This window comes from Salvelinus alpinus, chromosome 1, assembly GCF_045679555.1.
Source record: "Salvelinus alpinus chromosome 1, SLU_Salpinus.1, whole genome shotgun sequence".
In the NCBI taxonomy this organism is placed as follows: Eukaryota; Metazoa; Chordata; class Actinopteri; order Salmoniformes; family Salmonidae; genus Salvelinus; species Salvelinus alpinus.
The window spans coordinates 29,789,118-29,815,012 of record NC_092086.1 but is presented as its reverse complement, the minus strand read 5'-3'; the positions used below and the strand labels follow the sequence as shown (position 1 = coordinate 29,815,012).

Genomic DNA, 25,895 nt, shown 5'->3' with positions numbered 1-25,895 from the left:
AGGCAAGCCAAGGCTCCATCATACAATCCATCCTCACCACTACTGCTGTATGCAAATGTGATTTCAAGCACTGGACTGTTTCCATTAAAAGAATCCTCTGGGATGTAGGGACCTGGCATGTTTTTATTTGACACTATGAAATGTTGTTTTTACAGTTCAAGCCGTCCGCGCTGGACATGGCCCCAGATTCTGTTGATGACAAATATGATCGTTGCACAACGGAAATGTACACTAAGGCGCCCAAGTATCTCCAGGAAGAGAGAAATTCAAACTCAAAGTTCAATGAAGCCTGGAAGATAGCCGAACAAAAAGCAAAGTCACCTAAACGTGGTCTGAACAGAGAGCATTCCATTGCTATGTATTTGTACACAAATAACAAACCCAAAACCAAATCTAAATCACAATCCTTCTACTTTGACTTCAACAAAGCAGTTAGAAATGGTAAATCACTGTTTGGAAAAACATTCCAGTACCAATCCCTGCACTTCTATCTGACTGATGCCATTCACATCCTTAAACTAAGTCAAACAACTTGTAGGACCACCTACTGCAGAACTGTGTTTTGATCAGAGTGTTGTTGACAAAGAGATCCGTTTCGGTTCTTTCACCTCAAGCTCTCAACTCAAAACCTTATACACTTTCGGTAACGTTTCCTGCTTTGAGATCAAAACATGTTTCGGGGCTAACCTGACATATTACTCTGCCTATGCAAATGAGAGTGAGGTTTTAATTCCGCCCTATGAGGTATTCAAAGTCACTGAAGTCCAGAAGAACCAGTGGTGTGACGTTGTCTACAAGGTAGAGAGCACTAGATCTCAGAGCAACCTGAATTGTAGATTGCTAAATGGAGTGCAATCAAACCAGAGAGGGAGCTTTTTTCCATTCAGCAGAATATCAGATAAGCCTGCAGGCTTCATAATGCTCTATTTTATGTTCATATTTACTGTATATTACTGATCATTCACCAGCAATGTACAATGATACGTCATCTGAAACAAAGAAAACAGTTCCATCTAATTTGTGCTTTTACAAAGGTACAGCTCTCAGATCAATAGTAAAAGCCTGTTGAAAACCTGCATTGCTTGCTCAGTTAAGATTGGTGTTTTATTTTCCTGACATTGTACAGTTCATCTGTGGATAGAAAAAAGAATGAGGCTTAACATGAATTGCAGCTTCTTTTGAAACCAACAAAGAAAAACATTGAGAATGAATACATGAATACTGACACTTTTTATGTTCTATTATGCCTATGCATTAGATTTGAGATGTGATACATTTTACACTTGTCTTGCCTGAAAGAGAATAAACAATAGGGAATTGAAGGGAATCAGACACACAATAGAACGACAGACAAAACATACACAAGCCAAACAACAAGAGGTTGTACCCCAATTTTATTTATTCTCATTCATATTAACAACTTTATGTTGACTGTTGGATGGAGACTGAAAGAAATATAGAGAACAGCAATATCAGCTAACAGAGATGTGATGGAAATCAGCAGGTAGTTCCTCAGAGTTAGGAGAGGAGAAGAGTACAGGCATACTGTGTGTGTGTGTGTGTGTGTGTGTGTGTGTGTGTGTGTGTGTGTGTGTGTGTGTGTGTGTGTGTGTGTGTGTGTGTGTGTGTGTGTGTGTGTGTGTGTGTGTGTGTGTGTGTGTGTGTGTGTGTGTGTGTGTGTGTGTGTGCGTGTGCGTGTGTGTGTGTGTTTGATTGTTATAACAGCAAGGCTCAATAGTAGTCCTGTTTAGAACATTGAAACACATTATAGCTGTTGAGCACAGAGGCATAAAAAATATGTGTTCCTCTCCCTCTACGTTCATCACTCTACAGAAGGGAACAGGAATGTGTTTTCAGTGTATTAAATGGTATCCCAGACAGGAACAATGGTATCCACCTCCATGAGTAAAAAGCATGACCGATGCAACAAACTATCAAAGTATTTTTCCGTCATCACATCTTGTTTGATACATTATTCTATTAAAAGATGTGATTTCAATTCAGCAACACTCTATACATGCTTTGTGTTGGCTTGACTTTTGTATATACATTTTCACATTTCAAACCACCACACGTTTGTTTCAAACTGTAACAATGGTTGCACAATGATATCAGCATTTCCTGTTTACGGTGGCCCCTCAGGGACAAACATCCACTTTGAAATCCCTTGCCCATAGTCCAGTTCTCTGCCTCACAACAATGGCAATAAAGCAGTGAATCCTTGAATCTCCAGACCTCAAGGGGTTGAACTGTAGAAGCTATAATGGAATATTTCCTGAGAAACCAAAATGAAAGAGAAGTTTGGAGGACAAGGATGCCATGGATGACTGGAGCTCCAGGTTACAGATGTGGATTGGCGCTAGGCCTCTCGAGAGATGGCTAACTTTTTTTTCTCCCAACCTTCAGATCGACTTCTCTGTTCTGCACTGGACGGTGGAGACCTAGAAAACATCCACCCAGACAGAGAGCAGACAGACAGGTAGGCAAGCAGACAGACAGACAGGTAGCCTTTCAGCCACTTCATTCTCTGTCGGTTCTCGATCCTTATCCAACCGCCGGCCTGGCTGTTGAAAAGCTGAAAGAAGTCCTGTGCTCTCTCAATTCCTGGGAGAGTCGGCTTTTGTTAGCTGCTCTTTTCCTGTGACCAGTGCACCCACAATGTCAAATCTCAGTAGGGTTTTAGATTAGAACACTGAAGAAAGGGGACTGGGGACTGACATAGAAATAAATAAAGATTGCAGAATGTCCATAGGTTCCATTGACATCATCATGTCAGCCATATTGGACTGGACTCTATGGACTGAGCAGTAGGAATGATCTTTGACACAGAGATGAGATGGGGATGAATTGAGATTGCTGTAGGATGAAGGGATATGTTTTAAGACAGCTGGTTCGACTTAGCAGTTATGGATAAAATGTCATCAATCCAGTTTCAATTTAAAAAAGAATTAAACATACACTGAGTGTACCAAATATTAGTAACGCCTTCCTAATATCAAGTTCCACCCCCTTTTGCCCTTTAGAACAGCCTCAATTCGTCAGGGTATGGACTCTATAAGGTGTCGAAAGCATTCCACCGGGATGCTGGCTCATGTTGACTCCAATGCTTCCCACAGTTGTCAAGTTGGCTGGATATCCTTTGGGTGGTGGACCATTCTTGATACACACTGGAAACTGCATGAAAAACCCAGCAGCATTGCAGTTCTTGACACAAACCGGTGTGCCTGGCACCTACTACCATACCCTGTTCAAAGACACTTCAATATTTTGTCTTGCCCATTCACCCTCTGAGTGGCAGACATACACAATCCATGTCTCAATTGTCTCAAGGCTTAAAAATCCTTCTTGAACCTGTCTCCTCCCCTTCATCTACACTGATTGAAGTGGATTTAACAGGTGTCATCAATAAGGGATCATAGATTTCACCTGGATTCACCTGGTCAGTGTATGTCATGGAAAGAGAAGGTGTTCTTAATGTTTTGTACATTCAGTGTATGCAAATTCAAAGGTGCTATTTCTCTTCTAAACTTGAAAATGTACAACACATTCTTAATCCGGAAATTAGCAGTAGTTTGGATGTGTGTTTTTTTTTTATAACAGATGGTCATTTAATCATAGAAGTGTCTAGAATGAAATGGCTATGGTTGCAGGAAAAAAAGGGGCATGATATAACATAACTCTAACCCTCACCTTAAACCTCACCTTAACCAAACCCCTAACCTTAACCTAACTACAACCAACTAAGTTTAACATGGGTTCGCAGGTCAGTCATGTCCCTTTAGTTTTTCCCAGATACAAATGAATGGCTTTGTTGAGAACTCAATCCTTGGATTTGTTTCTCTATTAAACTGACAGTGACACAAAGTAAGGCTGGACAACAGTAGCTACTAACAGATAACACAGAGACACAGAGCTCTACTCCAGTAGGCTATACAGTAGCATGCAAAGGTGACAGAGGGCTTCAGGTTGGACAATACATTTAGTTGAACTACGTTCGATACTTAAAGCAGGTAAAATAGGGGGAAATGTTGTACATTGAACAATTCACGCAACAGTTTCCCAACACACATTGGCAATCAAAATCCATCAACAAGAGGACATTCCACTCTCTTCTCTATTAAGCATTTCAAGGACACATTTTAAAGGGAATGGTTTTCTTGTATGTAGTGTACGACATAAACAATGATGGTGACTAGTCTGTTGCAGTCAAAAAGCACAAAGGAACACCAGGAAAGAACCAAGCACTGTTTATGTCCAGTGACCCTTAGAAACCATGTCACGGGCAACATTTTATAACCTTATATCTCTGTCCATGTCCTCAGTCCTCGTCCTCATGTTGTTTCCCACTGAGGAGGGGCTTTGTCTTTTCACTGGCTCCGTCTTTCCCTGGAACCACGGACTCTGACCTACCTCCATCCTCCATCCACATCAGGGGGGCCTCCTCAGTCCACCGGCCCGTCTAAAGCTCTTCTCACACGGGCGTGGTCCGCCGGTTGACCCCGTCCTTCAGGTCATTGGGGAAGCAGTTGTGCAACTGCAGGAAATTGCCTGAGCCGTGCTCGGGGCTGTATGTGTTCTCCGGCACGCCCCCTTTCAGACCCCCCTCGCGGGTCAACGTGTACATGGTCAATTCTCCCAACGGCCCCGTTGCCGAGGTCCCACCCTTCAGCCTCGCCGGCGAGTTCTCCTGCGAAGCGTCAGAGGAGCGCGAGCTGGAGTGGGACGTCCGCCGGCGGAAGCGGTAACTGGGTATGCGTGAGTAGGGTGAGGAGGAGGACATGGAGCGGATGAAGTCGCGGCGAGCATGGAAGCGGACCTCCTTGTTCTTCTCGATGTAGATGTTGACAGCCAGGACGGCCACCATCTCGGCCACGATGAAGGACAGCGCTCCGAAGTAGAAGGACCAGCCGTAGCTGTAGGTGTTCTTCTTGTCCTCATCGCGCTTGTCACTGGGGTCGCCGGCGTTGCTGGAGATGTAGACAATGATGCCAATGATGTTACTCAGGCCTGAGAGAGTTATAGAAAGACAGAAACACAGAGAGAGAGTGTATATGAGGGAGACACCGAAACAGAGACAGAGAGAGACAGAACATCAGACAATCTCTCAGCCCATTGGTTTTCCTATCAGGCTTCGGCCCTAACTTGAGGAACGTGTAATCAGACCTCTGGATAATACTAGTCATCAGTCAGAGATCCCAGGACACATCTTCTCTCTGGTCTGATAAGTAATGAACAGTCTTAATGATCGGTGCCACTTCTCTACATGACTGACCTCCCCAGCCCTAACACACTGCTCTAATGTATGTAGAGGACAGCGTATGGCCTTCTCAGCCTGCGCTGTGAATGGACTTCACAATTCAGACCGAGCACAGGTAACTGATGACGGTGTGTGTGTGTGTGTGTGTGTGTGTGTGTGTGTGTGTGTGTGTGTGTGTGTGTGTGTGTGTGTGTGTGTGTGTGTGTGTGTGTGTGTGTGTGTGTGTGTGTGTGTGTGTGTGTGTGTGTGTGTGTGTGTGTGTGTGTGTGTGTGTGTGTGTGTGTGTGTCAGGCCCTGAAGGGTGTGTGTGTGTCAGGCCCTGAAGGGTGTGTGTGTGTCAGGCCCTGAAGGGTGTGTGTGTGTGTCAGGCCCTGAAGGGTGTGTGTGTGTCAGGCCCTGAAGGGCGTGTGTGTGTCAGGCCCTGAAGGGTGTGTGTGTGTCAGGCCCTGAAGGGTGTGTGTGTGTGTGTCAGGCCCTGAAGGGTGTGTGTGTCAGGCCCTGAAGGGTGTGTGTGTCAGGCCCTGAAGGGTGTGTGTGTCAGGCCCTGAAGGGCGTGTGTGTGTCAGGCCCTGAAGGGCGTGTGTGTGTCAGGCCCTGAAGGGCGTGTGTGTGTCAGGCCCTGAAGGGCGTGTGTGTGTCAGGCCCTGAAGGGTGTGTGTGTGTCAGGCCCTGAAGGGTGTGTGTGTGTCAGGCCCTGAAGGGTGTGTGTGTGTCAGGCCCTGAAGGGCGTGTGTGTGTCAGGCCCTGAAGGGCGTGTGTGTGTCAGGCCCTAAAGGGGGCGTGGCTTACCTGCGGCTACGAACAGGATGCCAGCGCTAAGCAGGATGCTGTTCCTGTTGCTATAGATACGTCCCACGGCCAAACACAGCCCCCCCAGCATCAACAGACAGGTGCTGAGGATAGGAAACACACTGGACGCCCGCACAATACCTGGAGTAGAAAGAGGTGTGGTTAGTCACACACACACACACATGCGCACACACACAAATAACACATGGACACACACACACACACTCTGGCACAACTAACAGTCAGAGGAAAAACTCCCTGCAGCTTTTTTCTGTACACACTGAGTCTAATGTCTTGGGGGACTATAAGAAAAAATAGCCATAACTTTAAGTGATGAGCAGTAACAACAGTTAGGATTACTACACACACAGTCATGAGGTCTGAACATTTATTAGAAGAGAAGTGGAGAAGAGAAGTGAAGTGAAGAGAAGATGACAGGAGAGGAGAGGAGAGGAGAGGAGAGGAGAGGAGAGGAGAGGAGAGGAGAGGAGAGGAGAGGAGAGGAGAGGAGAGGAGAGGAGAGGAGAGGTCAAGAACAGAAGAGACAATGACCACTCACGCAGGAGGTATTCTGAGCTGTCTGTGTCATAGTCGTTATCATCTGGGAAATGGTTGATACGGTAACAGCTCCCTACGTTAATCCCTGCAGGACATTGAAAGAAACATTGCATTGAATTTACACACAGTGAGTGAAACAGCTGAGGAACAGACCTCAGTTATTTTCTTACACCGTCAATCAAATCAAATCAAATGTATTTATAAAGCCCTTTTTACATCAGCAGATGTCACAAAATGCTTATACAGAAACCCAGCCTAAAACCCCAAACAGCAAGCAAAGCAGATGTAGAAGCACGGTGGCTAGGAAAAACTCCCTAGAAAGGCAGGAACCTAGTAAGAAACCTAGAGAGGAACCAGGCTCCGAGGGGTAAACAGTCCTCTTCTGGCTGTGCCGGGTGGATATTAAAAGAGTAAATGGCAATTAAGGCTAGATCGTTCTTCAGTCACAATGGTTGTAGAGGGTGCAACAGTTCAGCCCATTTCAGTAAATGTCAGTTGGATTTTCCTAGACGAGCATTCCAAGGTCAAGACAGTAGGTGCGGTAGAGAGAGAGTGAAAGAGGGAGGGAGGGAGGGCTAGAGCGCGCGAGAGAGAGAGAGGGTCGAAAACAGTAGGTCCGGGACAAGGTAGCACGGCTGGTGAACAGGTCAGGGGTTTCATAACCACAGGCAAAAAGGCAGAAACTGGAGCAGCAGCACGACTAGGTGGACTGGGGACAACCAGGAGTCATCAGGCCAGGTAGACCTGAGGCATGGTTCTAGGGCTCAGGTCCTCAGAGAGAGGGAGAGTAAGAGAGAGAGAGAGAGAGAGAGAGAGAGAGAGAGAGAGAGAGAGAGAGAGAGAGAGAGAGAGAGAGAGAGAGAGAGAGAGAGAGAGAGAGAGAGAGAGAGAGAGAGAGAGAGAGAGAGAGAGAGAGAGAGAGAGAGAGAGAGAGAGAGAGAGAGAGAGAGAGAGAGAGAGAGAGAGAGAGAGAGAGAGAGAGAGAGAGAGAGAGAGAGAGAGAGACAGACAGACAGACAGACAGACAGACAGACAGACAGACAGACAGACAGACAGACAGACAGACAGAGGGGGAGAGGGGGAGAGGGGGAGAGGGGGAGAGGGGGAGAGAGACAGACAGACAGACAGACAGACAGACAGACAGACAGACAGAGGGGGAGAGGGGGAGAGGGGGAGAGGGGGAGAGGGGGAGAGAGAGAGGGGAGAGAGAGCGAGGGGGAGAGAGAGAGGGGGAGAGAGAGAGAGAGATGTAAGAATTAGAAGCAGCATACTTAAGTTCACACAGGAAACCAGATAAGACAGGAGAATTTTGCCAGATAGGACAGACTGTCCCTAGCCCCCCAGCACATAGACTATTGCAGAATATACACAGGAGGCTGAGACAAGAACTTGGCAAGAACTTGGCCGTGTAGACAAAGGGTTTCCAATCTCTCCAACAGAATGTGGTGATTGATGGTGTCAAAAAGTGGTACTAAGGTCTAGAAGCACGAGGACAGAGGTAGAGCCTTGGTCTGACGCCATTAAAAGGTAATTTACCACCTTCACAAACACAGTCTCAGTACTATGATGGGGTCTAAAATCAGACTGGAGCGTTTCGTATACATTATTTGTCGTTCAGGAAGACAGCTTTTTAAAACATGTTTGAGAGGAATGAGTGGGAGATTCGATACAGGCCGTTAGTGGGGGGGGGGGGGGGGGGGGGGGGTCAGGCTTTGGCATTTTCAGGAGAGGCTTCATTACTGCCACATTTAGTGAGTGTGATACACATTATGCTCAACATAGGAGGGCCAAGCACAGGAAGTAGCTCTTTCAGTAGTTTAGTTGGAATAGGGTCCAGTACAGTGATGTGTATTCATGGCTGCCATTTTATTTTTTCAATTTGCAACAGGCTGAATGTATCCCACAAGAGAAAGCATCCGAGCGAAACAGAGTCTCTCTGTTTCTCTACGTGTAGGTCGTCTATCTGATGCTGTCTGGTCCAAACCAATATGACATTGTTGCAGCCTGTAGCATTGAATCCAAGGGAAGTCAGCAAGCATCTAGCCTCCCTTGACAAAAAAAGTATACAAAACTAGCCAATCATTGTTGAGCTAAACTGAGCGACCTCAGCTGTGCATGGTCCAGGTGCATAAAAAGTGTCAACTATCAAATCCCACTGAGAGCATACGCAATTGACAGAAAAACTTTACTTGTTGCATCTTGTTGTGTTGTTTTCCTCCGGTAGCTAGCTAGCCAGCTAGTTAAAATTGGCCCTTTCCTAAATTAGCCATGGATGGAGATAGGGATTTGGAGTTTGGTTTTACTTAATTCTCTGTACTGGCTAATGATTAAAAGGATGGAAGTTCAATATGTAGCTAGATGTAGAAGGCTAATGTTAACTAGCTAATGTTGCCCATAAATGGAAGTTAGGCTAGCGAGCAAGTACTTTAGCCAGGTAGCCTAGGACAGCAAAAAATAGCGTGTACTGTATGACAGAGCGATAAGCCGTTTCGTGACCATAAAAGAGAGGAGGATGGCATTGGAGTTTCTCTACAAGTAGAGTGAGTCAACATGTTTTTCTACTTGCACGAACGCTCACACAGAAATCAGAACCATGGACAGCCATATCATAATAAGCTTACGTTGATTGGACTGTTTTGGGTGTGTTTTAGTTGTCACTGTATTAGACTAAGCAGAGGTGATTTGATGATGTTGAAATGTTGAAGTTGAAATGGTGCTGGAATAGTGGAGCTCCTGTTTTCTTTGTGACTTGCTGTAACTCTCTGTGGTTCTAAATCAATAGTTGTTTAGTGGTCTGAAAATATCAGAAACATTAACTTTCTTGACTATGCTGTAGGTCATGTAACTGTCTGTTACTGTACATGCAATATGCTTTGTGGACTTCACTGGACAGAGGTGGCTTCCTCAGTGATTTTACCCACACGCTGCCTCTGGTCCAGTCGACAGCTGGAAGGTTTAGAGGCCATGACTATTTTGTGAATGTGTCGAGAGATACAAGATAAAAGAACTTGAGTGTCTCCATTGATCCGAGGTCCTGGCAGTTCTGTGCAGACTCAGGACAACTGAGTTTTGGAGAAATAGGCAGATTCAAAGAGGAGTCCGTAATATGCTTTCTAATGATCATGATCTTTTCATCTAAGAAGTTAATGAATTCATCACTGCTGAAGCGAAGGCCACCCTCTCTTGGGGAATGCTGCTATTTAGTTAGCTTTGCAACAATATCAAAAATACATGTTGGATGGCTTTTATTCTCCTCAATCAGGTTGGAAAAGTAGGCTGATTGAGCAGCAGTGAGGGCTCTTCAATACTGCACGGTACTGTCTATATTTACACACAGTGTGTGAAAAAGCTGAGGAACTGACCCCGGTTCATTTCTTACACATTAGACTAATACAGTACTTGAAGATAAGGGCACCAGGGGGACAATATAAGATAATAGAAACTGGCATCTCATTTAAAAAATGTATTGCCTTCCTCCTATTGAAAAGCTCTAGATTCTCATAACTTAGTGATGAATAGCACTGTAGGACACAATAGGACACCATCTTTTATTCATCCACTATAACAAGCTGGTTAACACTGAGATATTCATTCACTATAACAAGCTGGTTAACACTGAGATATTCATCTACTATAACAAGCTGGTTAACACTGAGATATTCATCTACTATAACAAGCTGGTTAACACTGAGATATTCATCCACTATAACAAGCTGGTTAACACTGAGATATTCATCCACTATAACAAGCTGGTTAACACTGAGATATTCATCTACTATAACAAGCTGGTTAACACTGAAATATTCATCCACTATAACAAGCTGGTTAACACTGAGATATTCATCTACTATAACAAGCTGTTTAACACTGAGATATTCATCTACTATAACAAGCTGGTTAACACTGAGATATTCATTCACTATAACAAGCTGGTTAACACTGAGATATTCATCCACTATAACAAGCTGGTTAACACTGAGATATTCATCTACTATAACAAGCTGTTTAACACTGAGATATTCATCTACTATAACAAGCTGGTTAACACTGAGATATTAATCTACTATAACAAGCTGGTTAACACTGAGATATTCATCCACTATAACAAGCTGGTTAACACTGAGATATTCATCCACTATAACAAGCTGGTTAACACTGAGATATTCATCTACTATAACAAGCTGGTTAACACTGAGATATTCATCTACTATAACAAGCTGGTTAACACTGAGATATTCATCTACTATAACAAGCTGGTTAACACTGAGATATTCATTCACTATAACAAGCTGGTTAACACTGAGATATTCATCCACTATAACAAGCTGGTTAACACTGAGATATTCATCCACTATAACAAGCTGGTTAACACTGAGATATTAATCTACTATAACAAGCTGGTTAACACTGAGATATTCATCCACTATAACAAGCTGGTTAACACTGAGATATTCATCCACTATAACAAGCTGGTTGACATTGAGATATTCATCTACTATAACAAGCTGGTTAACACTGATATATTCATCCACTATAACAAGCTGGTTAACACTGAGATATTCATCCACTATAACAAGCTGGTTAACACTGAGATATTCATCCACTATAACAAGCTGGTTAACACTGAGATATTCATCCACTATAACAAGCTGGTTAACACTGAGATATTCATCCACTATAACAAGCTGGTTAACACTGAGATATTCATCTACTATAACAAGCTGGTTAACACTGAGATATTCATCCACTATAACAAGCTGGTTAACACTGAGATATTCATCCACTATAACAAGCTGGTTAACACTGAGATATTCATCCACTATAACAAGCTGGTTAACACTGAGATATTCATTCACTATAACAAGCTGGTTAACACTGAGATATTCATCTACTATAACAAGCTGGTTAACACTGAGATATTCATCCACTATAACAAGCTGGTTAACACTGAGATATTCATCTACTATAACAAGCTGATTAACACTGAGATATTCATCTACTATAACAAGCTGTTTAACACTGAGATATTCATCTACTATAACAAGCTGTTTAACACTGAGATATTCATCCACTATAACAAGCTGGTTAACACTGAGATATGAAGCTCATGGAGAGCTTGTTCAACTGATCTTCATCTCCTCCTTGGTGGCGGAATACATTATTCCATTACTCACCCTCTTGGTTCGTACACTGGTGTCAGAAGTGGGATTGGGAGGAAGTGGAAAAGAATGTGAGGAATGGTTTGTCCTCAGACCTCGATGGTGTGTTCAACGCGACAAGGGGATGTTTGTCTCACCTCAACCCATTACCTTCTCCCTATATTGGCTTTAGATAAAGCAGCAAGCAGCCGATGAGAACCTCATCTAAGGTGAGGTGAGGCAATGGTTATTGGTTCTGGCTTTCAAAAAGGTGCAGTCAATGCCCTGCGTCTCTCTGGGGCTTGCAAATTAAGATTCCAGCTCATTGCACAACATGTAAATCGTGGGCCACCACAAAGCCAATTTGAGTTAGATGCTGGAGGAACAACACACACACACACACACACACATACACTGACATTACACCACAGTGTGATTAAGAATGCATTACCCAGAGGTATTTCGTGCATTTCAGTGCATGTCCAAATTCATCTGAGGTGAATCTCTGATTGGTTGAGCTCAGGGAAAACAACCACCTTATTGGAACAACAAAGGAGTGGGCTCTCTGATGGCTTTAAGTACCTGTCTGAGTGTGTGTGTGTGTGTGTGTGTGTGTGTGTGTGTGTGTGTGTGTGTGTGTGTGTGTGTGTGTGTGTGTGTGTGTGTGTGTGTGTGTGTGTGTGTGTGTGTGTGTGTGTGTGTGTGTGTGTGTGTGTGTGTGTGTGTGTGTGTGTGTGTGTGTGTGTGTGTGTGTGTGTGTGTGTGTGTGTGTGTGTGTGTGTGTGTGTCTGTTGGGTAGGGGAGAGACCTATTGCTGTAATATTGTACACACTCAGGGGAGGGAGGGAGGGAGGGAGGGAAGAGGAGGAGGTGGAGGGAATAGGGTGGAGGAGGGAAGGAAGATGAGGAGGAGGGAAGAGGAAGGGAGGAAAGAGGACGAGGAGGGAGGAGAAGGTTAATGGATACATAGTGTTGTTGTGGTATTGCTGTTCAGCCTCCAATTCAATCATAAATAGACTACTTACCATCTCTGCCTTGGGCTGGACTGGACTGTACCTGAGTTTATTTGCAGTGTTGAGCACAGCCAGCACTCAGCAGTGTCACTGTCAACAGTTACTGTGGTGTGTGTGTTTGTGTGTTTGTTGCATGTGTGTCTTGAACGAATGTTGTAAGATTCCATGGACACCTTTAACCATAGTGTTGTTGTGGTATGAACCATCGTATTTCCTCCCTCAGATCCCTAATGGCTGAACACCAGTGACAGGGTTGACACAGTTTCCTCCTGACTGTATAAAACCTTATTAGGTGAGTAACCACCAAGGAGGAACCTAACAGCTAGTCAGAGACCCAGGAGACCCTCTCTGTACACCCAGGGTGACTCACAGAGCAGGGGCCTTGAGACACACACATAGCCATTAACTGGGTCTGCTGTTTAATAAGGACCGTAAAATCACACAGTCTGTCTGTATGTTTATATGCCAAATAAACACCTCATGTAACTGATAATTGTCCCGAAGAAGAGCATCGTTACCCAGTAGTGGTGCGTGGGTAAAATCAATGGGGAAGCCCCTCCCCCCAAAAAAGCCACATTTCCACATACAGTATATGTTGTGATAATTGCATTGTTTGCTCTATAACCTGTTAGTTAATGTGCCTTGCGACCATGATACACTATACTGTATATACAAAAGTATGTGGACACCCCTTCAAATTACTGGATTCAGCTATTTCAGCCACACCCGTTGCTGACAAGTCAGTTTGTCAAATTTCTGCGCTGCTAGAGCTGCCCCGGTCAACTGTAAGTAATGTTATTGTAAAGTGGAAACGTCTAGGAACAACAATGGCTCAGCCGCGAAGTGGTAGGCCACACAAACTCACAGAACGGGACCACCGAGTGCTGAAGTGTGTGGTGCGTTAAAATCATCTATCATCGTTTGCAACACTCACTATCGAGTTCCAAACTGCCTCTGGAAGCAACGTCAGTACAAGAACTGTTAGTCGGGAGCTACCTGCCCGACTGCATAGTGCCAACTGTAAAGTCTGGTGGAGAAGGAATAATGGTATGGGCTGTTTTTCATGGTTCAGGCCCCTTAGTTCCAGTGAGGGGAAATCTTAACTCTACAGCATACAATCACATTCTAGACAACTCTGACTTTGTGGCAACAGTTTGTGGAAGGCCCTTTCCTGTTTCAGTATGACAATGCCCCTGTGCACAAAGCAAGGTCCATACAGAAATAGTTTGTCGAGATTGGTGTGGAAGAACTTGACTGGCCTGCACAGAGCCCTGGCCTGCACAGAGCCCTCACCTTTGGGATGAATTGGAACGCTGACTGCGAGCCAGGCCTAATCACCCAACATCAGTGACCAACCTCACTAATGCTCTTGTGGCTGAATGGAAGCAAGTCCCCACAGTAATGTTCCAACATCTAGTGGAAAGCCTTCCCAGAAGAGTGGAGGCTGTTAAATCAGCAAAAGGGGGACCAACTCCATATTAATGCCAATGATTTTAGAATGAGATGTTCGATGAGCATCTCATTTGATCATAAAGGTTTAAAGGCAGAGACAATAAGAAGACAGAGTAGCAGAATAAATTCAACCACACCTTCGTTTCATCACAAAACCGGACAGTAACCTCTGTCCAGTGAAGTCCACAAAGCATATTGCATGTACAGTAACAGACAGTTACATGACCTACAGCATAGTCAAGCAAGTTAATGTTTCTGACATTTTCAGACCACTAAACAACTATTGATTTAGAACCACAGAGAGTTACAGCAAGTCACAAGAAAACAGGAGCTCCACTATTCCAGCACCATTTCAACATCATCAAATCACCTCTGCTTAGTCTAATACAGTGACAACTAAAACATACCAAAAACAATTTAGTCCAATCAACGTAATCTAAATATGATGAGGCTGTTCATGGTTCTGATTTCTCGCTGTGTGTGTGTGTGTGTGTGTTTATTTAAGTGGAAAAAGCATGTTGACTCACTCTACTTGTAGAGAAATGCCAATGCCATCCTCCTCTCTTTCATGTTGACAAAACGGTCTATGACTCTGTCATACAGTACACACTTTTAGTTTTTGTTGCCCTAGGCTACCTGGCTAAAATGCTTTCTCACTAGCCTAACTTCCTTTCATGGGCAACGTTAGCTAGTTAACATTAGCCTTTTACATCTAGCTACATATTCAACTTCCATCCTCTCAGTCCAAGGGCACAATGTATGAATTAATGGTTGGATCAGAATCGCCGTTATAATCATTGGCCAGTATGGAGAATTAAGTAAAACCACAAGTCCAAATCCCTATCTCCATCCATGGTTAATTTAGGAAAGGGCCAATTTTTTCTAGCTAGCTAGCCACTGAAGGACAACAACACAATGAGATGCAACAATTAACGTTGTTTCTGTCAATGACGTATGCTCTCAATGCAATTTGATAGGAGTGAAGCCAAATCCAAACTGGCTTCTTTTGACACTCAGTTTAGCTCAATGCTGATTGACTATTTTATACTTTTTTTGTCAAGGGAGGCCAGATGCTCACTGGCTTCCCTTGTCTTCAATGCTATGGGTGGTAACAATGTCATACACTTTATGACCAGACCGCATCAGATAGATGGTCTACACGTAGAGAAACAGAGAGGTGCTGTTTCACTCGCTCGGATGCTTTCTCTGGTGAGATACATTAAGCCTCTTGCAAATTGAAGGAAAATTATGAAAACACAGAGACGAAAGATAAATAATTGAATGTTTTCTTAATTTTGGGGGAAGCCTGGCTTCTCTTGGCATCAATGAATACACACCACTGTCGTTACCAGGACTGTTATTCTCATCTGTGTTTTGTTCTTTCTAACAGAAGAGATGTTTGGACATGACAATGACATTGCTGGAATGGACATAACGGATGAGCAGTCATTTATTTATGTCCAGCATTTCCCCTCTCTTGCCTCTTCCCTCCTCACCCATCTCATCTCATCCCCTCCCCCTCCTCCCTCCCCCAGAGCGTCTCACTCAGACCCCAGCTCCAACCTCCCCAGTCTGTCTGCCGCCATGGCCCCTTCCACCTGTGTGTGTGTGTCTGTCTAGGGGAAGAGGTAAAGAGAATATTGCATCTGATTTATAATCCGATTAGAGACAGAGGCTCCTGGGCTTGTGATTTACGAGCGGTGGTTATCAGTCTAATGTCTAAGGTATGTGTGTGTGTGTGTGTGTGTGTGTGTGTGTGTGTGTGTGTGTGTGTGTGTGTGTGTGTGTGTGTGTGTGTGTGTGTGTGTGTGTGTGTGTGTGTGTGTGTGTGTGTGTGTGTGTGTGTGTGTGTGTGTGTGTGTGTGTGTGTGTGTGTGTGTGTGTGTGTGTGTGTGTGTGTGTGTGTGTGAGAGAGAGAGAGAGAGAGAGAGAGAGAGAGAGAGAGCATGAAAGAGACAGACAGACAGACAGAGTGTGAGAGAGAGACCAGTCCCTGAGGCCTTCCTGGGAGACCACCACTGGGCACATCCTCTCCATGGCAACCCCAGTTCTGTTCCAACAGCCTGATTTCCATAATGTCTCTAAGGATGCCTTTGACATCTTCATTGTGCTTTAGTACAGCTGGCAACCACCGACAGCCTGTCACATGACTCCGTGTCAACAGCCCCCTAACCCCTCAAGAAATATATCCCCCAACACACAACTGTCTATACCTGTTGTTTACGAAGCATGTGTCAAATACATTTTGATTTGAAACACAAAACACAGATATTACATAATGTACCCACACACACATGCCCTGTGAGTGAAACAGCTATCACAGCACATCATTGCTGTGGGTGACAGAGTGATGTACTTTGTCATTATTGTGAATTAACTCAGCTCAGCCAATAACGAAGAGCCTCAGTGGAATAGGCCAATCGCATTACAGTATCACAGCATCATATCCTACACTCTCTCAGCTCTCCCTGGTGTCTACCCTGCCTTTTTCCTATCCTCAAAACATATCATCTCTCCAGTTGAATATTTTAATGGGCAGATTAATTAAGGAAACCCTCCAAATGAACATCAATACATATATCTACAATATATAGTATAGACACATCATTAATACAGCCTGGGGGCTATAATGTAATGGTACATGAGGTGGCTGTATAGTACAGTCAGTGAATGTAAGGCAGAGTCCCAAATATCACCTTATTTCCTTTAAAGTACACTACTACGCTACTTTCAACCAGGGACCATATGTCTCTGGTCAAAAGTAATGCACTACATAGGGAATAGGGTGCAATTTGGGACTCCTTACATTCACTGACTGTACTATACAGCCGCATAGTATACCATTACATCATGAAAAGGGGCCAGTGAGGCTGTGGGTTGGAGTCTATCAGGGGGAGTAATCTGGTTTTATAGAGCTGTAAACAGATAGGACACTGTTCCCCAGCCTATAAAACAACCAGCCACTGTTCCCTGGTCCTCTCAGGTGGTAGCATAGAAATGTAATTACTAGAAGGGACAATTATTCTGTGATGGGTGGTCCAGCTCCCAGCGGCCATATTAATCTGTTTCTATGGTGGTATAGGCAGCTGGAAGTGCTGAAGGCTGGGATCGCTAGAGGTGCGACTTAATAGTGCAGACTGGCTTCCTCTCCTTGTCTCCTTTCCTTCATCTTCACCAACGTGAATACCGGGATGCATCTCAATAGGCTAAAGTGGCTTTTTCTCCTTGTCTCTTTTCCTGCATCTGCAGTCTGCTACAATGGGATAAAACTGGATAGGTTAAATTTAAGTCACCGGTAAGGATCCTCCATTTCCCATTCAAACCTGTGTTTTCAGATCAGTACAACTGAATGAGAGGTGGTGAGGATGAGGTGAGGAAGCCACTTTAGACTATTGAGATGCACCCAGCATCTCCATAGTTTCCAGCCCACCCACATAATAAACTGGCTCTTAGGTTTGAGCTTCAACACTAAATATAGGAATAAATGAATCATTCAGTAATGATAGAGTTTGAGTGGCGGTTCACCGATTGAAATGTCACCTGTGTGTAATTTGTAACACATGGAACCAAGCAGCGCTCCACCTGATTTTGTCAGGGTTCAAATGTTATGGTGTTGTCCCCTTATTGGCTCAATAGACCCCCATATAAACTCAGCAAAAAAAAGAAACGTCCTTTTTTCAGGACCCTGTCTTTCAAAGATAATTTGTACAAATCCAAATAACTTCACAGATCTTCATTGTAAAGGGTCTAAACAATGTTTCCCATGCTTGTTCAATGAACCATAAACAATTAATGAACATGCACCTGTGGAACGGTTGTTAAGACACTAACAGCTTACAGACGGTAGGCAATTAAGGTCACAGTTATGAAATCTTAGGACACTAAAGAGGCCTTTCTACGGACTCTGAAAAACACCAAAAGAAAAATTCCCAGGGTCCCTGCTCATCTGCGTGAATGTGCCTTAGGCATGCTGCAAGGAGGCATGAGGAATGCAGATGTAGCCAGGGCAATAAATTGCAATGTCTGTACTGTGAGACGCCTAAGACAGCGCTACAGGGAGACAGGACGGACAGCTGATCCTCCTCGCAGTGGCAGACCACGTGTAACAACACTTGCACAGGATCGGTACATCCGAACATCACACCTGCGGGACAGGTACAGGATGGCAACAACAACTGCCCGAGTTACACCTGGAATGCACAATCCCTCCACAATCCCTCTCCAGAGGAGAGGAGAGGAGAGGAGAGGAGAGGAGAGGAGAGGAGAGGAGAGGAGAGGAGAGGAGAGGAGAGGAGAGGAGAGGAGAGGAGAGGTAAGGAGATGAGAGGAGAGGAGAGGAGAGGAGAGGAGATGGAAGGTGGAGAAGGAAGGAAAAGGTAGAGATGAGAGGAAAACAGAGGAGAGTAGAAAAGTGGCAGTGCTGGTGGAAGTGAGAGCCCGGTGGCTAATTAGCACCCTTGTGGCCTTTCAGCGGACACATTTTAATTACAGACCTGTGGAGCATGCTGAGAATGCCAAGCGAGAATCAAAATAAGCTAATTATGAGCGCTATAGTGAGAAAGGAGCTGTCCAGTGCTGAACTTAAACTAACAAAAGACAAGGGTTTGATTTCAGCACCGGACAGCTTCTTACTCTCTGCTACAGCTAATAGCATAGATGGCAGGGATGCTGATGGGTGGGGATGCTGGACAAAAGGGATTCGTCTTCTGCTGACAAATGTATTCAAAGATTTACGGCACCACACTCTGTGGACAGCGCTCAAGCTCTCTGCTCTGTCTGCGAATGGAACCAGTGACTGGAACCAGTGATTGGAACACAAAGTGCTTGTGGAATAGTGATTTCCAGAGCACTAAATTGTGAATTTCTGAAATTACAATCACAAGGGAATAGAATTAAAGATAGCCATTGACCAATCTGAAGTTATAATTTGTGAAACAAGCCGCTAGGCTACATCCTGCTTTTACATTTTTATCCCATGCATCTACATGTCGAAAGAATGAACACTTGCTGAGCAGAACACTGAGAAATGAGCTGTCCAGTGCTGAAATGAAACTAGCACAGAGGCTAATAAGAACACATTAGTGGGCTGTGTTCATGCTAATAGCTCTTGCTATGTGCTACTTTAATTTCAACACTGGACAGCTCAAGATTCACTCTGCTCAACAAGTGCTTACTGTCCACATGTTTTAGATGTGTTACAATGTGTTTCTACGGTCTGGTGTCACAGCCGTTGACTCCTAGAGAGGCTGCATATCTCACACTTAATGCATGGACCTGGAAGTTGGATTGTGAGGTCAGGTGACAAATACTTTTTCGCACTAACTTCACTATCAATTGCATTACCCAGAATGCTTTTTCAAGTTTCAAGTTTTCATCACAGATAGAACTATGAGCCAGATATTTCCCCACATGTATAAATGTGAAGCATCCGATTGACATTTCCACTCACTACCAAATATGGTGATGAGAGGAAGCCCAGTGGCCCACATTCTGCTAATTTTCTCATCGATGAAACATTTGATCTTCAACAGTTTTCTTTTTCCAAACTACAATTTATAACAAACAGAGTGGACTGCGTTTTGTAGACTTTACCCATTCCCAAAGTTTCAAAAAATTCCATTGTTTAGATTTAGAAGGAGTGCAAGGGCGAATTGCACACACAAACTTCACCAAGTAGGCGTTCCCTAGCAGAAATATGCAAATAAATATTGGAAAGTGCCACTAGTTCGTCCTTGGCTCTGCCCACTATCATTAATTTGCTCAGATTAAAACGACAGACTTTGGTCTATCTTGGGTTAGTAATAAAAACTCTTTGTTTTTATTGTCACTAGTAGGCCTGCAGTGAAATACTTTTCTTGCTTTCTCTTTCCCAACAATGCAGTAATCAAGAAGTAGGGCAAAAAAAGAAATCCAAAAGTCAAGTAGAACCAAAACACATGAGAAATAGAAATAAGAAGAAAACGAGAACGTGAGTAAGCTATATACTGTACAGTGTCAGTTCCAGGGTCAGTTACGAGAACGTGAGTAAGCTATATACTATACAGCGTCAGTTCCAGGGTCAGTTACGAGAACGTGAGTAAGCTGTATACTGTACAGTGTCAGTTCCAGGGTCAGTTACGAGAACGTGAGTAAGCTATATACTGTACAGTGTCAGTTCCAGGGTTAGTTACGAGAACGTGAGTAAGCTATATACTGTACAGCGTCAGTTCCAGGGTCAGTTACGAGAACGTGAGTAAGCTATATACTGTACAGTGTCAGTTCCAGGGTCAGTTCCAATACCATATTTACAATGTGCAGGGATACTGGAGTGGTAGGGGTAGATATGTATAGGGGTAAGGTGACTAGGCATCAGGATATATGATAAACGGAGTAGCAGCAGTGTATATGATGGCTATTTTAAGTTATGTTTTTATTGTCATTGTACAGTGAATTGTGCACCGTCAATTGGCCTTTCTTGCTTGCTCTAAGATCTGGCATGCGTCAACAACGCCTGGGTACAGTCTCTTCCTCTTGTGTTCTTATCTACTGATGATTGTCCCCATGACAACCGAGGGACACTTGTACACTCAAATGGCGTCTGGTGTGTTGATAGTGGTATATTGTTGATCTGTTAGCCTTGTAATACATGTTGATCTAAATGTCAGAAAGATTGTCTGAATAAATAGCATTTCTAGCCATAATGTACTGTACTGTAGATAGCCTATGTATAGTCTATTCAGATATACAGTACTGTAGATAGCCTATTTATAGTGTATTCAGATATACAGTACTGTAGATAGGCCTATTTATAGTCTATCCAGATATATACAATAACTGTGGAACCTCTGTATGTGCAAGAACTGTAGTAAACAAACATAGCAGTCAAAAATATAGAAACGCTTGTTTTCTTTTTTCCCTTTCCTTGATGACTTCTGTTTTCTATAGGCAACTTCTAGAGCTAGCTGCATACTGCTCCATTCAGCTTTCAGCTACATAATACAAATGAAACTTGGCTAAACTAAACTAAACTATCCTAAATAAAAAGACATACAGAGACTGGATTCTCTTTTCAGACTTTTATTTTGCTACATGTGTAAAAATAAAGGTTATAAATAAATATTGTAAGGGAAAAAAGTGTCTGTCTTGCTTGTCTTTAGGTGACAGAGGTGTACCGGCTGTACATCTCCCAGCTGTATGTGTTATAGTACACCTGAGGTGGCGCATAGCAGCCGCAGCAATAGGCCATGGGCTGGACAGTCGCCCATGTGTATGTCATCTGCATCTGCTCGCTGATATCATAACTCGATGTCTGCACCGACCCGGAGTCGGTTGCACGCGCTCCAGGGGTCTCAATGATCTCGAGGGTCTCTGAGGTCTTGGTAGCTGCTGCGGCGGTGCCACGGTTACCAGAAGACGAGGCGATGGCCGCGGCGAGTCCATTAGCAATGGTTGTACCAATGGCAGCAGCGGCGAGGTCACAGTTGATGGCCGAAGCAGTAGTCACGCGGAAATCACCTGAGCCCAGCCGGGTCTCAAGGTTCTGGATGGCTTTTGGAGCGAGTTTCTCCGCGGGGCTAGTATTGGGAATGGGGCTCCAATCCCCGGCATCAGGTCGAAGGCTCAGTCCTTGGGCGGTCGCCACGACTCGTTTCAAAAGCTCAGTTAATTCTCGAGACTTCACTCTCTTGTCCATTTCAATTGCCATCTTGATTGACAGGGTCAAGGTGTCAACTAAGTCGATGTGGGTGTCCATGTCTGATGGATTTATGATGGTTGATGGACGATGCAGCGCTTTTATAGGTTTTGGACCGTGGCGTCATAATGGATGCGAACATTTCGTCACACGTTTACATCATTCATACACATCAAGCACTGTTATCTTATTTGGTGTCTTAGATTTGTTTTGTTCCTGTTATGTTTACTACCGTGCTGTATGTTTACACGGAATAGATAGGCTATTTGCAGAGCTGAAAGAAACGACAGGGAATAGGATGTTGAAAAACGACGGGGATGTATTGAAAAATCAACTAGGTTGTCCTAATTAGACTATCATGGCCTGTAATATATTTGATAGCCTATAAAACCACGGATGTGTTGGAGAGCTATACCAATCATAGGCCTGCCATCATCCATGCTCATCAAACTTGCTCAGCCTTTCCTTTTCCAGCTGTTTTTTTCCTGTAGAAAGCAGCCAGTAGGTGCAATAAAACACTGTGTGATAACCACATCAGAGATACTGCACTCCGGCTGCCAAACCATTTGTAATCTCTGATGGGCCTGTCCAAGCCACGCGGAGGGGGCCTGAGCCACGCCTGACTTTCAAAAAAGTACCTGCATCAGGCGCGTCCATGCGCTCGTGGATGTCTGTGGTGTGGAGCAGGCATGGATAGATCAGGAAAGATTCATAATGTGTGTTGGAATAGGAGCTGAACACACAGAAACAGACATAGGCTGCCTACCTTTTGGATGACATAAATTGATTATGCCGCCGAAGCCTCGTGTAAAATAACCTGGCTAATCTTGTAAACTTTTCTAGCTTTTTCAAATTGATAGTGTGTTAAAATGTTGTCCATATTTATAATTTCAACAGTGTTGCTTATTAGCAAATACATTCACTATCAGGAGGCCAACATCTTGTATGATGACGAGTTCTGACTTTAGTCTACGTCAAACATTCTGGCCGCGCAGTTCATTCAGCACCACCGACAGCTGCTCGAGCGCTATGCTCTGTCTGCGATTGGAACACAACAAAGTGCTTCAAGAATAGTGACTTCACACGCGCTAAATTATACATGTCTACTTGCTAGTGATATCCACACCCCTCAGCACACGTATTCTCAAATCATTACTAACAGCATTGAGGTCAGGAGTGACTGTGGGTTGACTGAAGGAAACACTTGACTTGCAAATTGGGGTGGTAAGCCCTAAGGTCCCATGAAGATAAGACAACCTTGTCATATAGGCTAGGATCAATCCCAAACCCTTGGAAAAAACTAAACAAGTACAGGTTAAAGTCAGTGATTTGTTGGACAGCAATTTCAGCAGCTTTGTTTCACCCACTTAAGCTAAACCACCTCAAACTATCATGGAACATTATGTTATTCAAGTAGAGTTTGATACAAGAACCTAAACCTTGAAAACGTCTTAATTCCAATTGTTCTAAAAGGCTAACAGCAGTGGATGAATGGTAATATATTGTTGCCCTTGCCTCCGCCTCTGACCAATTAGACTACGAGCCATGTAGGCCTATTGGGGGCTCTGGCCTATACACGACGTATTATCAAAATACTTCACATCAAACTACATTAAGCAAGCATGTCTAGCTATACCTATAAAAAAATATATGCATTTGTACATTTGTACATTTAATGGCATAAGAACATCATATTTTACTTTGCTTGGACAATGAGATCTCTGTACAGATTCGTCTTTATTTTTACAACCTAGTCTCTCATGTTTCCATAGCAATTAGAGAGACGTTGCCAAGCAACACCCTCAAATACAATAAAGACGTGAATGAAGGCAGAGCTCGTCCTGAAGGCAGGACTCATAAAGGTCCTCAGAGCGTCTTTAAGTTTAGGAAACAGCAACAGTGTAGGGAACATATCAACCAACTTCACTCTGTCAGTGATTTATAAACTTTTTAAACAAGTGTGTTGATAAACTTGTTTCCTCCATTATCTCCCATAATCCACACATAGAATTATAGCGCCGTTTCTGATAGAAACGTATTCCCTGTATTTAAACTAGATCATTCTTACGGCCAACACCTGCTGCGTTTCATGTATTTGTCATGCTCATATCACTGCCAATCAGTCCTTATTAAAGACTACCCTATTTACTCTCACCCTGTTTGGCGCGCGTAAAAACGCACTCTTTGACGGCGTTAAGTCTCTTCCTCTCTCTTAGCGAAGAGAAGGCAATACAGTTGATAGTAGAAACAAAACAGCACTTCTATGAGACAGACAATTACCTTGATCATTCTTCCTCCAAATATGTAACATGAAGCCAAATACTTTTCCCTTTTCTGTTTTTAATATATTAGGCTACCCATAAGCACCCTTTCTCCACATTAACTCAACATAACTTGACATTACCAAAGTATAATAGAAAGACTAACCTATTTCAGCTTGTCTTACCTTCAATACAACAGATTCTCCACAGCCCAGAGTGCGTAAGATCTCCCCTTGCCTTCTTGGGTTGTGACTGGGTGTCATCCGTACTGGCATTGGTTGCGTTGCATATGTATGCCCGTGAGTACAGCCAGTAGTCCGTCCCGATGGCTATGGTCATGAGGCTGAAAGCGGCGAAAGCCCCCACGGTAGCCAGCAGTGTCTGAACCCCACGGTCACACCACGCCATGGCGCTTCATATTATTCAACAGAGCCCCGTCTACACACACCTGGAGAGCGTCACGGCGCGGCGGGTCATCTGGTCATACCGCATGTCCACTGCGCTTTGCTCGCTCCTCTCTCCTCTCCCCTCCAAGGATCTGAGACGTAGGCTGTGTTGACTATGGGTGACACCGGATCAAAATGTTCACTTGGAGCTGTAGCGCTCACTCCGTGTGACAGCCAGCTTGAGTGATCCGAACGGGAGAGAAATCGGTGTCCACACTGATCTGACGCGCGCAGACAGCCCACATGTTTGGCCATTCATAGTTTCTGAATCGCCTGATATTTAACCCCAGGTTGATTTTATGTTCCTGGTTTTCTCCTGCCCTATATACCAACTTTTATTGGAATCATAACCTGTCAATATCACTGATCTATGGAGAGATGTCACTAGGAAGGGAGGGGCTGCAGAGAAATAATGACAGTCTGGTATTGACATCTCTCTCTGTGGTCTACCTCTCAAGCCAGCTCAAGCCTGGTTCATGTGTCAAAGACATGGAGACCTGAATTACCCTCCTAAACCCCAGATATCTGGCCCGAGATATCACCCAGATACGTGGTGCTTACCAGTATTGTCTTAGACCTACTCTCACTACTGACTGCTGCCCTCAATGCCACTGTAACTTAAGCCTATGAAAACGAAAATGGTGACAGTCACTCGTATTCTTGATTATAATTTAAGCTAAACAGACTGGCAATCAGGATAGCTCAAGCCCTCTGTGCAGGCTGTTAAAAATGCACTTAGATGTTTACTGAGTACATGTTACTATCAAGCACACTATAAATCACAGCAGACAGTAGGACACCACTGTTCTTCACATGTAGCCTGAGGCCTATATGCTATTATAGGTATTGATGAAACAATATTACAACCTCATGCCACATTAACCTTTGGAGAAGACTAGAGACAAGCCAATAACACACAGGCTGCATCTCAAATGGCACACTATTCCCTTTTTAGTGCACTACTTTTGACCAGGACCCATAGGGCTCTGGTCAAAAGTAGTGCACTATATAGGGAATAGGGTTCTATAGGGCTCTGGTCAAAAGTAGTGCACTATATAGGGAATAGGGTGCCATTTGAGATGCACTAAGAGCTACCTGCCTGTGCTAGCCAGCCTGTGACAATGACTGATACTGTATGTAGGCACAGCATGTAACAAGAGGCAGTAAAAGTCACAGTGGCCAGAATTTACAGGCTATTGTCCCTCTGTGAAGGAACAACAGGAAGCACCATCCACCCCTGATGTCATGCTGGGCTTCTGATTGGTTGGCTTCCACCGGGCCCAGTAGATGTAGTCTGGGGGTCAATAGT

At 44.0% G+C, this 25,895-nt stretch overlaps 1 protein-coding gene and 1 pseudogene across 2 annotated transcripts; one reads left to right on the top strand and one right to left on the bottom strand.

The window, feature by feature from the left end:
- The first annotated feature begins 68 nt into the window (after window positions 1-68).
- Window positions 69-1,277, top strand: LOC139572931 (ecto-ADP-ribosyltransferase 5-like; annotated as a pseudogene).
- An 83-nt stretch (window positions 1,278-1,360) lies between these two features.
- Window positions 1,361-24,988, bottom strand: cacng4b (calcium channel, voltage-dependent, gamma subunit 4b). 2 transcript variants are annotated; one of them, XM_071395797.1, is made up of 4 exons: window positions 24,326-24,985; window positions 6,606-6,689; window positions 6,047-6,187; window positions 1,361-5,007 (listed from the first exon to the last, which is right to left on the bottom strand). In XM_071395797.1, the coding sequence occupies exons 1-4, from the start codon at window positions 24,546-24,548 to the stop codon at window positions 4,472-4,474; spliced, it is 984 nt and encodes a 327-aa protein (XP_071251898.1). In that variant the 5' UTR covers window positions 24,549-24,985; the 3' UTR covers window positions 1,361-4,471. The 2 variants fall into 2 exon arrangements, with proteins under 2 accessions (XP_071251898.1, XP_071251907.1); XM_071395806.1 differs by lacking the exon at window positions 6,606-6,689 and having other exon boundaries at window positions 24,326-24,988.
- Window positions 24,989-25,895: the final 907 nt, after the last annotated feature.